General features: G+C 43.9%; 2 protein-coding genes across 2 annotated transcripts in view; one reads left to right on the top strand and one right to left on the bottom strand.

Moving 5' to 3' along the window:
- Positions 1–8,261, top strand: part of LOC115205675 (sciellin-like) — a 25,053-nt gene extending 16,792 nt beyond the window's left edge. The window contains exons 10-13 of the mRNA XM_029771898.1: positions 3,409–3,483; positions 3,693–3,818; positions 6,782–6,887; positions 7,110–8,261. Of these exons, the coding sequence (XP_029627758.1) occupies positions 3,409–3,483; positions 3,693–3,818; positions 6,782–6,887; positions 7,110–7,208 (406 nt within the window). The 3' untranslated portion in view covers positions 7,209–8,261. The remainder of the gene's footprint in view (positions 1–3,408; positions 3,484–3,692; positions 3,819–6,781; positions 6,888–7,109) is intronic.
- pofut4 (protein O-fucosyltransferase 4) lies at positions 8,186–13,472 on the bottom strand. The gene is made up of 7 exons (XM_029771896.1): positions 13,304–13,472; positions 12,350–12,718; positions 11,889–12,063; positions 11,369–11,574; positions 11,002–11,148; positions 9,033–9,508; positions 8,186–8,848 (listed from the first exon to the last, which is right to left on the bottom strand). Exons 1-7 carry the CDS (start codon positions 13,310–13,312, stop codon positions 8,698–8,700), a joined length of 1,533 nt encoding a protein of 510 aa, XP_029627756.1. The 5' UTR covers positions 13,313–13,472; the 3' UTR covers positions 8,186–8,697.
- Between the last annotated feature and the right edge of the window lie 10 nt (positions 13,473–13,482).

Here is a 13,482-nt window from a genome sequence, read left to right on the forward strand (position 1 = left end):
CATGTGATATTTTGGGACTCTAAAGATATATGTAGGAGACACTGTGAGGGTCATAGCACATACAGGTTATCCAGGAGAAACTGTGAGTGCCATAGTACATACAGGTTATCCAGGAGAAACTGTGAGGGTCATAGTACATACAGGTTATCCAGGAGAAACTGTGAGGGTCATAGTACATACAGGTTATCCAGGAGAAACTGTGAGGGTCATAGCACATACAGGTTATCCAGGAGAAACTGTGAGTGCCATAGTACATACAGGTTATCCAGGAGAAACTGTGAGGGTCATAGTACATACAGGTTATCCAGGAGAAACTGTGAGGGTCATAGCACATACAGGTTATCCAGGAGAAACTGTGAGTGCCATAGTACATACAGGTTATCCAGGAGAAACTGTGAGGGTCATAGTACATACAGGTTATCCAGGAGAAACTGTGAGGGTCATAGCACATACAGGTTATCCAGGAGAAACTGTGAGGGTCATAGCACATACAGGTTATCCAGGAGAAACTGTGAGGATCATAGCACATACAGGTTATCCAGGAGAAACTGTGAGGGTCATAGCACATACAGGTTATCCAGGAGAAACTGTGAGGGTCATAGCACATACAGGTTATCCAGGAGAAACTGTGAGGGTCATAGCACATACAGGTTATCCAGGAGAAACTGTGAGGGTCATAGCACATACAGGTTATCCAGGAGAAACTGTGAGGGTCATAGCACATACAGGTTATCCAGGAGAAACTGTGAGGGTCATAGCACATACAGGTTATCCAGGAGAAACTGTGAGGGTCATAGCACATACAGGTTATCCAGGAGAAACTGTGAGGGTCATAGCACATACAGGTTATCCAAGAGAAACTGTGAGGGTCATAGCACATACAGGTTATCCAGGAGAAACTGTGAGGGTCATAGTACATACAGGTTATCCAGGAGAAACTGTGAGGGTCATAGTACATACAGGTTATCCAGGAGAAACTGTGAGGGCCATAGCACATACAGGTTATCCAGGAGAAACTGTGAGGGTCATAGTACATACAGGTTATCCAGGAGAAACTGTGAGGGTCATAGCACATACAGGTTATCCAGGAGAAACCGTGAGGGTCATAGTACATATCAAATCAAATGTATTTATATAGCCCTTCGTACATCAGCTGATATCTCAAAGTGCTGTACAGAAACCCAGCCTAAAACCCCAAACAGCAAGCAATGCATGTGAAAGAAGCACGGTGGCTAGGAACAACTCCCTAGGAAAAACTCCCTAGAAAGGCCAAAAACCTCGGAAGAAACCTAGAGAGGAACCAGGCTATGAGGGGTGGCCAGTCCTCTTCTGGCTGTGCCGGGTGGAGATTATAACAGCACATGGCCTAGATGTTCAAATGTTCATAAATGACCAGCATGGTCAAATAATAATAATCATAGTAGTTGTCGAGGGTGCAGCAAGCACGTCCGGTGAACAGGTCAGGATTCCATAGCCGCAGGCAGAACAGTTGAAACTGGAGCAGCAGCATGGCCAGGTGGCCTGGGGACAGCAAGGAGTCATCATGCCAGGTAGTCCTGAGGCATGGTCCTAGGGCTCAGGTCCTCCGAGAGAAAGAAAGAGAGAAAGAGAGAATTAGAGAGAGCATATTTAAATTCACACAGGACACCGGATAAGACAAGAGAAATACTCCAGATGTAACAGACTGACCCTAGCCCCCCGACACATAAACTACTGCAGCATAAATACTGAAGGCTGAGACAGGAGGGATCAGAAGACACTGTGGCCCCATCCGATGATACCCCCGGACAGGGCCAAACAGGCAGGATATAACCCCACCCACTTTGCCAAAGCACAGCCCCCACACCACTTGAAGGATGTCTCGAACCACCAACTTACCGTCGTAAGACAAGGCCGAGTATAGCCCACATACAGGTTATCCGGAGAAACCGTGAGGGTCATAGCACATACAGGCTATCCACTAGTTGTACCTGTTCAGTACCTGGTGAATATATAATAGTACTGGTGGTAAGAGGGAGACCCAGTAAGAGATTTAGGCCAAAGCAGCTGTATTATCTATCTGTATTGGATCTAAGGTTACCTCCCTGACTGTTGTGTTGAGCTCTGTGTCAAGCCTATCTGGCACTACTCATAGACATACCAGTATAGTCTGTCCATACCAGTATAGTCTGTCCATACCTGTATAGTCTGTCCATACCTGTATAGTCTGTCCTCTGTATCAAGCCTCTCTGGTACTACTTATAGATATACCAGTATAGTCTGTCCATACCAGTATAGTCTGTCCATACCTGTATAGTCTGTCCATACCTGTATAGTCTGTCCATACCAGTATAGTCTGTCCATACCAGTATAGTCTGTCCTCTGTATCAAACCTCTCTGGTACAACTCATAGACATACCAGTATAGTCTGTCCATACCAGTATAGTCTGTCCATACCTGTATAGTCTGTCCATACCTGTATAGTCTGTCCTCTGTATCAAGCCTCTCTGGTACTACTTATAGATATACCAGTATAGTCTGTCCATACCAGTATAGTCTGTCCATACCAGTATAGTCTGTCCATACCTGTATAGTCTGTCCATACCAGTATAGTCTGTCCATACCAGTATAGTCTGTCCTCTGTATCAAACCTCTCTGGTACAACTCATAGACATACCAGTATAGTCTGTCCATACCAGTATAGTCTGTCCTCTGTATCAAACCTCTCTGGTACAACTCATAGACATACCAGTATAGTCTGTCCATACCAGTATAGTCTGTCCTCTGTATCAAACCTGTCTGGTACAACTCATAGACATACCAGTATAGTCTGTCCATACCAGTATAGTCTGTCCTCTGTATCAAACCTGTCTGGTACAACTCATAGACATACCAGTATAGTCTGTCCATACCAGTATAGTCTGTCCTCTGTATCAAACCTGTCTGGTACAACTCATAGACATACCAGTATAGTATGTCCATACCAGTATAGTCTGTCCTCTGTATCAAACCTGTCTGGTACAACTCATAGACATACCAGTATAGTATGTCCATACCAGTATAGTCTGTCCTCTGTATCAAACCTGTCTGGTACAACTCATAGACATACCAGTATAGTCTGTCCATACCAGTATAGTCTGTCCTCTGTATCAAACCTGTCTGGTACAACTCATAGACATACCAGTATAGTCTGTCCATACCAGTATAGTCTGTCCTCTGTATCAAACCTGTCTGGTACAACTCATAGACATACCAGTATAGTATGTCCATACCAGTATAGTCTGTCCTCTGTATCAAACCTGTCTGGTACAACTCATAGACATACCAGTATAGTCTGTCCTGTGTTTTTCTTTCTCATTCTATTTCTCTACTATGTTCTATTTGACCCATAATGACACACTGTCTGATATACAGTATTATTTCCTCTAGTTCTAGCTCCTACTCCAGGACCTTGGACAGTTCTGCCAACCAGAGACCCACGTCACCAGACACTGAGTCCAAGAAGTGAGTGAATCATGAGAAGGATGGGGGTAGAACGTTAGAAGTACAGTGAGTTATACCAGTTACTCTAGTAATGATGGTTACTATGTGAAAGTTATTATCAACGTGATGGTTACTATGTGATGGTTATCAATGTGATGTTTACTATGTGATGGTTACAATAAGTATCTCTCGCTGACCCCTCTACTCCGCCCTTCTCTCTCCTCTGAAAGGGGTTTTGTGTATCTGAAGGAGTACGTGAACGCTACAGACCTAACCAAGCACAACACCAGAGACAACGATCCTGACTATGTAACGTCTAGTTCTACCAGCTATTCCTACAGCAGCCCTTACACCAGGTAACAATACTTTGACTACGCCACACTTTGAAAATAACTCCTTGGCCCTTGTTGTTCAAATCTGAAGGAACCCAGATAGGTGTAATCAACACAGCAGAAGGAAGCTACAAGACTAGATGGGTGGAGAGGGGTCATCACCATATTCAAATCAAACTTTATTGCTTACACCTATCCAGTTCCTTCAGATTGGCAAATAAGTGGCATGGACACCAAGGTTATTATAGTAAATCAAAACTGAAACTAAAATAAAACTAAAATTGGGAAACCGATTTAGTAAACTGAAATAAAAATAAAAAACGCAACATTTGAAAAACTGAAACTATACTGAAACTATTATCTTTGACTGCAAAACAATTCAATAAAAACCATCATAAATTAAGTTACTTTTAGGTTTTTCCATCTAAATTTTAGCCAAAAATATAAAACGGGGCTTTCAAGCTTTTTTTTCCTAATGTGGTTTGAGCTTCTGAATCTGGCAGGTAAATGCTGCCAATAGATGCCGATGTTTCAAATAGACCACCTATCTTGTGCATCACTGTCATTAGCGATCACTAGCTAACAGGGAAGAAATCTGAGCGCGAGCACGGAGCGTAACTGGGCCAAGCTACAACAGCTTGTGAAGTCGCTGGAGCCGAGGGCGAGCACGGAGCGTAACTGGGCCAAGCTACAACAGCTTGTGAAGTCGCTGGAGCCGAGGGCGAGCACGGAGCGTAACTGGGCCAAGCTACAACAGCTTGTGAAGTCGCTGGAGCCGAGGGCGAGCACGGAGCGTAACTGGGCCAAGCTACAACAGCTTGTGAAGTCGCTGGAGCCGAGGGCGAGCACGGAGCGTAACTGGGCCAAGCTACAACAGCTTGTGAAGTCGCTGGAGCCGAGGGCGAGCACGGAGCGTAACTGGGCCAAGCTACAACAGCTTGTGAAGTCGCTGGAGCCGAGGGCGAGCACGGAGCGTAACTGGGCCAAGCTACAACAGCTTGTGAAGTCGCTGGAGCCGAGGGCGAGCACGGAGCGTAACTGGGCCAAGCTACAACAGCTTGTGAAGTTGCTGGAGCCGTTCTCAATCCACACACGACCAACTTCAAACTGACAGCCAGTCGCTGTCTGATGTGGTGCCGTGCCGTCTCAACTTTGAGGCACGCCTGCAGTCACTACTGTTGCAAGACAGTTGGCACAGGTCCTCCTGAAGTCACTGCGGGAGCACTTTGCATGCATACTGAATCACTGTCCAGACGGAGGGTCAACCTGGCAGTGTATTAAGTACCTGTGGAGGGGCATGTTTACAGAGTCACCTCCCCAGTTCGGACAGGTAAAAGACGGATGTTTATCCAACACTATGGCACTGGATCTGGTTTCGGCCCCCGTATCCCAAGACTTAGAAACCACCGAATATTGTTTGTTTGAACAGAAAAACACACACTAGCTGGCTGGCTGGCAGGCTGTGAACGGATAGATTTGTGAAGCATGTTTTTGGTGCTGTAGTTTCAGCTGTTTCTATTAGAACTATATGAAGGGGTTAGCCAGTAATACGTGCTTAATGAAGTTCAGCTGTTTCTATTAGAACTATATGAAGGGGTTAGCCAGTGATACGTGTGTAACAGTGTAGGTTCCGTCCCTCTCTTCGCCCCAACCCGGGCTCGAACCAGGGACCCTTGCACACATCAACAACTGACACCCACCGAAGCATCGTTACCCATCGCACCACAAAAGCCGCGGCCCCTGCAACGCAAGGGGAAACCCTACTTCAAGTCTCAGAGCGAGTGACGTCACCGATTGAACCGCTATTAGCGCGCACCACCGCTAACTAACTAGCCTTTTCACATCGGTTACACGTGCTTAATGAAGTCATGGCACATTTGACGTTATATTAGTTGTTGTTTCCTCTCTCTGTCAGGTAAAGGTACATCATTCTTCTTACATCTACTACTGAAGTTAAAAAAGCTTTGGATTGGTGTAAACATGGGCAAGATAGTTTCCTTCCACCATATTTCTTGGACCAGTCTAGGCACTTATCCTTTAAATCCAAGTCACATTAGGATTGATTTATAATTTAAACCAAACCTATGGCCTTGTCTAGTGGCCAAAAGCCTGTATTACCATGGGCAGCACCATTGAGAACTTTCACCATTTTGATTTAGTCAACTGAGCGGGACTTCCAACTTATTTGACTGGTTCCTCCTGATGACCCGGTTGGCATGACCTGATGACCCGGTTGGAGTCACGACAGCTGGGTCATCAGGAGGGATCAGCCAATGAATTTTCCTGGTGTAGAAGAACATGGATTATTTCAAGATGGAGATTCCCCCTCAGACATCATCATGACACAGATCCAGATGTTATGTCTGTCTATGGTCCATCACCTTATCATCTCCACCATGACACAGATCCAGATGTTATGTCTGTCTATGGTCCATCACCTTATCATCTCCACCATGACACAGATCCAGATGTTATGTCTGTCTATGGTCCATCACCTTATCATCTCCACCATGACACAGATCCAGATGTTATGTCTGTCTATGGTCCATCACCTTATCATCTCCACCATGACACAGATCCAGATGTTATGTCTATCCACGTCTATGGTCCTGGTCCATCACCTTGTGTATTACTGCCCCCCAAGTGGTAAGAAGTGACACCCCCCCCCCATAAAAAACTATAGACCTACAACATATAAATGGCTCTTAGCCTCCCACCCATTGGCTACTTTCTAAAACTGAAACTAAGTTTACAAAAAAAATTGAAATGTTTTTTATTAAACTGAAACTAAATAAAGTCTGAAAACTAAACTTCAAATAAAACTCTAAAAATGAACAGACATAATAACAACTATTAAATACCAAAACTATAATAACCTTGATGGACACACATACCATTTTGTCTTTCCTTGGCTGGAAACTTGTAGATACAGGCTCTGATCGATTAGAGTTGTGTCCCATGCTCAACACCTCTCCCCCCTCCTCTAGGTCTACCATGACGTCTGCCTGTACGTACTGTGGAGAGCAGGTGGGTAACGATGCCAAGATCACCATCGAGCACCTCAACATCTCCTGCCACCCGGCCTGCTTCAAGGTAACTAAAACTGGTTATTAACATGTTAAACTCTGGTTACAATCATGTTATAGGTTATACACACCCTGTATCAGCTGTAGAGATTGCGGTAGTTATAAAAAGGGTTGTTTCAGTGGTATAGCAGCTGTGTTGCTAGCAGGTAGCATCATTGCAGACCAGAACTAAGCCTTCATACAGTCTTGGCTGTGCTACATTAACAATATGCTGTTGTTCTTGTTGCAGTGTGGTGTTTGCAGTAAGCCAATGGGAGACTTTCTGTACAACATGTTCCTGCACAAAGGGACAGTCCATTGTGAGAGCTGCTACGCCAACGTCTTGTAGATAGCTTCATCCTCTTGTCTCCCCGTCTCTTTTCCTTCATGGCCACAGAGGTGACAAGACTGGATGGCTGATAACTGCTCTCTCCTATCAAGACCTGTCGTCTGCTAACAGACAGGGGATACTGCACCTTTAATTTGACAGGAATTTCCATGTGTCACATTTTGTTTTTAGACCTTTGTATGGGTCCTACTGAATTGAATGAGGTTAACACTGAAATACTATGGCAGTTATTCTATGGTTTAGGGTTGGTAAAGATAATAATATGATCATATTACTGATATAGTTGAATCTTCCGTCCGTTTCAATGTCCACTTTTTTTGTTGCCTTTTTCTCCTTAAAGGTCCAGTGCAGTCAAAAACATGATTTCCTGTGTTTTATAATTCCACACTATGGAGGTTGGAATAATACTGTGAAATTGTGAAAATTATGATAATTCCCTTTTAGTGTAAGAGCTGTTTGAAAAGACCACCTGAAATTTCAGCCTGTTTTTGTGGGATGGAGTTTAGGACTGTCTGGTGACATCACCAGGCAGTATACGTTAATAGACCAATAACAAATAGAGTTTCAAACCTCTCTGCGAATACCAGCTAGTTGTCATGTTAGATAACCCTCCCATTAGGCTCGTCCAGTTAGGACTCAGACCGCTCCCAGACAGTCCTAGCTAAATTCTTGCTTGAGAAATTGCTTTTTGCTAAGAAGAAATTATTTTTATTTTAGACCATTTTAATTTAAAACAATCACAGTAAGATACTTAACTGTTACCCAGAAATGGTTTGACATTGAGATAAAAACGGCTGCATTGTACCTTTAATGTTGTAACTTGGTGAATGTATTGTGAAATATGAAGATACTGTATGTAAAAGCCTCTACATATTATTACATAATGACAATAGTTAACTGGGAACTGGATATGTAGATTGGCAGTTGGGTACAATTTTCTACTTTCAGGCTTGACTATGCAAAGTAAATAACTACGATTTTCAATTCAAACGTTTATTTTTAAATTGACGCTTTGACTCAGAAAAACAATAAAATGGATTTATATAAACATGATAAATATAGAGTATAAAAAATGTACATTATTGAGTGTTGAAAAGACAACTATTGGCGACAGGTTTGAGAAACATTACTGTAACTTGGACACAAATTAGGCCCTTTTGTACCACAGATGAGGCTACCAGGCATCTCAAGTGGACAACATTATAAAGCAGTACTGTGATATATTTATTTTTGTACATCTTCTCTATCCTTTACAGTCTACACTACCAATAGTTCAGTAGCAGTTCATTGATTCTTATTGCTGGTCCACATCTCTCTGGTTTGCGTTTGGCCATGCTCCACTGGTTAAGGGGTGCAAGTCTCTAGACAAATAGATGGCTTTCTTTCCTTGGCCTCTTTCTGTCAAAAAACACTGGCAATAAGGAACTTTCTCAGTTACCTCTGGCTCTCCTACTGTATGTGGTTCCTCAGCAGTGCAGGGTTCGACTAGTTATGCCTGTCCTCTGGCCCTCCTCATAGCCAACTCCTGGATGTGATGCCAGAGCAGTGCAGGGTCTGACTCGTTATGTCTGATGAGAGACTCCAATCCTTCAGCCTGATCTAGGCTCTGCCAGTAGTCCTGCGGCCACATCTGGACCCAGCTGGAAAAAAACACACACAAATAAATAAGGCTAATAAACACAGCAGTTTATTTGAAATGTTAGGAGAAAAAAAACACGTGTATGTTAAGACACTCAATGGAGGAATATCTCTCAATGTAAACAGTACACTGTCATAATGTACTATAAGGTTAAAGCCTTTATTTCTGAGGCTGGTGGTGTCTACCTGTCATTGATGTGTAGATCCTGACGGTCTCCAAACCCTGGGCTGGGTAGAGGACATCCCATATGAGAATTATTGGCCATCTTAGGCTGGGGGGGCGGGCTCTTCTCTGGGGCTTTCCTATAGGCCCGTTCAATTGCCAGTCTGGTATTCTCCTGGTCACAGACATAGCACTCAAAGCCGTTGAGGTAGTTGGGTTTGCTCATGTCGTTCACGCCCCACTCCCTGCTCTCCAGTGCCTCCAACAGGCCAACGTTGGTAACATGGCTCGGCTTCTTAAACTGTAAATACTTAGCATACTCTTCATCGTTCTCATCCAACGCCTTGAGGAACTTGGCTAGGTCCTGAGGTGATGGGAAGTCATCGATAAGGATGACAGAGAGGTTGTTGGGCATCCAGTCGGCTACTGATGAGGAGCCGCGGTAGACTGGTACACAGCCCTGGTGGAGAGGGCGCCATAGCTTCTCTGTCATGTAGTCCTGGAGGAAATTAAATTAAATCCAACTTTATTTAAAGTGCATTTGAAATCACAACACGCTTTACAGTTAAAACAATGAAATGAAAGAGACAAAAATAAATAAAAAGACAATACACTATGAAAGTAACCAGGAAGTGCCTATATAAAAAAAAAAGATTTAATGGATCTTCAATGCGCAAAATTGTAGCGCAATAGTCTTCATGTGGTAGAAGTAAATCCATCCACAAACAAATATCATTTTTTATATACGGAACAAAAAAAGGAACAATTTCAACATTTTACTGAATTACAGTTCACATAAGGAAATCAGTCAATTGAAATAAATAAATTAGGCCCTAATCTATGGATTTCACATGACTGGGCAGGGGCGCAGCCTAGGAGGGCATATGCCCACCCACTTGGGAGCCAGGCCCACCCACTGGGGAGCCAGGCCAAGCCAGTCAGAATACGTTTTCCCCCACAAAAGGGCTTTATTACAGACAGAAATACTCCTCAGCTCCCCCTCTGACGATCCCGCAGGTGAAGAGACCGGATGTGGAGGTCCTGGGCTGTCGTGGTTTCATGTGGTCTGCGATTGTCAGGCCGGTTGGACGTACTGCCAAATTCTCTAAAACGACGTTGGAGGCGGCTTATGGTAGAGAAATTAACATTCAATTCTCTGGCACCAGCTCTGGTGAACATTCCGGCAGTCAGCATGCCCATTGCACACTCCCTCAAAACTTGAGACATCGATCTGTGGCATTGTGTTGTGTGACAAAACTGCACATTTTACAAGCTGCACCTGTGTAATGATCATGCTGTTTAATCAGCTTCTTGATATGCCACATCTGTCAGGTAGATAGATTATCTTGGCAAAAGAGAAATGCTTCCTAACAGGGATGTAAACAAATTTCTGCACACAATTTGAGTTACACTCAAACTTTTTGTGTATATGAAGCATTTCTGGGATCTTTTATTTCAGCTAATGAAACATGGGACCAACACTTTACATGTTGCGTTTATATTTTTGTTCAGTATACATTCTCAATTTGTTTAATATGAGGCGACTTTACAGAATGTCACCTTTCATTTGACATAATGATGAGGGAGAAAGTTACAGAAGAACAAAGATCACACCCCCTCCCCCCAAAAAGGCTAACCTCTCACCTTTATCAATAATACGGGACGTAAGCTATTTTTTTTTTCTACCTCAAACTTTTTAAAGATGAATTCATGATTATCCATAATTATAGTAGTATCCACATTCACGTAGAAGTGTTCGAAAACATCTTCTATTCTTATTTCAAATAAAAGTGACTCCAAAATGACAATACATTATTCACCATTCAGTTCATATTGTATAAGAGATATTAATAAAAAAAATAAACACAAAGGATGTCTAAACAACAATAAAATCATTAAGGACAAGCTAAAAAAACATGAGTTTCAAACATGCATAAAAACCTAAAATTGTCTCTCTATCACTCCCTTGCTCCTCTCTCCTCTCTCTCTTACCTGACACAGGCCGTTCTCCAGGGCCAGGTGGAACTTGTAGCGTGCCGTGAAGCTCATAAAGCCGGCGTCCTCCCCTGTGGCCGTGCTTGTGTCCTCCAGGCACTGAGGGAGGGGCTTACTGTTCAGACATTTCCCATACGAGTCCACCTAGAGGGAGGGGGGCAAGAGAGAGAGAGAGAGAAAAGGAGAGTGGGTGGGGGAACAGGGGACAAAGAGGTAGATGAGAGAAAAGTTAGGACCAGACTAAAGGGCTCAATTCACACAAATGGTTGCCAGTCTGCTAAATCATTAGATAATAAAACCCAGACAACATTCCTTTATATCAAAACATCTAGGCTAGGAGGGAACACATTCCATATCACTGTACCTCTATGTACTTCATGAGTTTCTGTACGTATCTGTCCCTGTCAGAGGGGACGTCACAGTGTGACTGCATGTACATGATGGGGGCCAGACCCTCTCTCCTCCAGCGGTTCTTCTGCTCCAGAGACACGGCTACAGGCTGGAGCAGGTATCCCAGGGAGGGCAGCCACTGCAGGGTCAGAGGGTAGTCTGAACCTCTCCTGAAGGTGGCTGTGGAGTTGAACATCCAAAATGAACGAAGGGAAATGTATGGTTTATTAAGACATGTTGCTTTGAGAAAAATAAAATTCAAACAAAGCTTTGAGTTGCAAATTATATTCATTCAAGTGAGTGCTGTCCTTTGAGACTGCATCCCAAATAACACTCTATTCCCTATATAGAGCCCTATGGGCCCTGGTCAAAAGTAGTGCTATTAGGGTGCTATTTGGGACGCAATCTTCATTTTTTTATGTGAGCGACTGTTGGCTCCATGTACCCTTTACTTTATTTACACAAGATAAGAGTTGACCCGCTGTCTCCTGTACCTGTGTAGTTAAACAGCCTGATGCCTGGGCTGTGGGACAGGACATAGTTGTTCATGGGGGACTCCTCGTGGAATAAGGCCCAGGTCTGGTGAGAGGGTCTGGGAAGAGGAGCCTCGTAGGCCCTGAAGTCTGTCCCATAGAAGATGATGGAGGAGGTACGTCGGTACAGTTGAACCTAAAGAGATTTAGGATGGTGCTAGTTTATACATATCCACATTGTAGTCAATACAAACTGAAATCCATGGTCATGAAAAAGACATGGGGCTATTATTAATAACATATTATAAACTACATGTATTAACAGATCACAAAGAAAACACTAGCCTGGTCCCAGATCTGTTTGGTGAGACAATGGCCATAGGAGTTGGCAAAACAGCACAAACAGATCTGGGAACAGGCTAGGACATCACACAACAGTATAAACCATTGGAAGACCTAGCTATAATACTAGAACTACAGACCTTCCTATTGCGTGTGACCAGACAGGAGGAGGTGTGACAGTCGATGCGTTCTGTGTCTCCGGGGAAATGAGGGAAGAGTCCTGCACTCCACCACAACAGGATGGGCAGGTCCTTGTTGCCACGCGAGTCATTGTTGCCGGGGCCGCGGTAGGAGGCAACGGAAGAGAACTCCATGTCAGACAGTGCACTCTGCGGCTGGAAGGCACCCTGATCTGCATCCATGGAGTCTCCAATATCCATGGGGTCCCCAACGTTAAGGGGGTCCTGGGACCAGGAACAGGGCAGGGTGGACAGGAGACACAGCAGCCCCAGACACAGCCACACACAGCAGGGCACCAGTCTGGCCCCCAGCCTCCCCTCCACAGGCATCTGAGAACCATTATATAGATCTGACATCATGCTTCTATTTGGATTCTGTCTGCTTGTACACTGATTCTGTCTGCTTGTACACTGATTCTGTCTGCTTGTACACTGATTCTGTCTGCTTGTACACTGATTCTGTCTGCTTGTACACTGATTCTGTCTGCTTGTACACTGATTCTTTCTGCTTGTACACTGATTCTGTCTGCTTGTACACTGATTCTTTCTGCTTGTACACTGATTCTGTCTGCTTGTACACTGATTCTTGTCTGCTTGTACACTGATTCTGTCTGCTTGTACACTGATTCTGTCTGCTTGTACACTGCACACTAGTCACAGTCTATGGATGTTATTGGCCAATAGATATGCTTCATGCTGGCTCTGGTCTGATGGCTCTGGTCTGTCCATCACTTACATGATAGCTACACGGTGATATTTCACTATATACAGCCACTAAATATACTGATCTACTGTAGCTAGCCAGCCGGCTACGTCAAAGTACGGATCAAAGCCATCTCTCTGGCTGAAACAACCAATTTGAGGGACACAATCAGACATATTACAAGGGTCATAATAAACCGCACGTATTCTTACCGTTATCATTACAATAAGCACATGAATGTAGACGCGTTCTTCTCTCTTTTTCTCTCTCCCTGAACTCAATAATTTCTTCTGTAAATGTGTATTTGGGTGGAGAGAGAAAAATGGGGGAAGCAGCAAAAAAAGGGAAGCAATCTGGGATCTTCACGCCAAATAAACTTTAACGCATTACT

Source organism: Salmo trutta, chromosome 13 (genome assembly GCF_901001165.1).
Source record: "Salmo trutta chromosome 13, fSalTru1.1, whole genome shotgun sequence".
NCBI classification, from domain to species: domain Eukaryota; kingdom Metazoa; phylum Chordata; class Actinopteri; order Salmoniformes; family Salmonidae; genus Salmo; species Salmo trutta.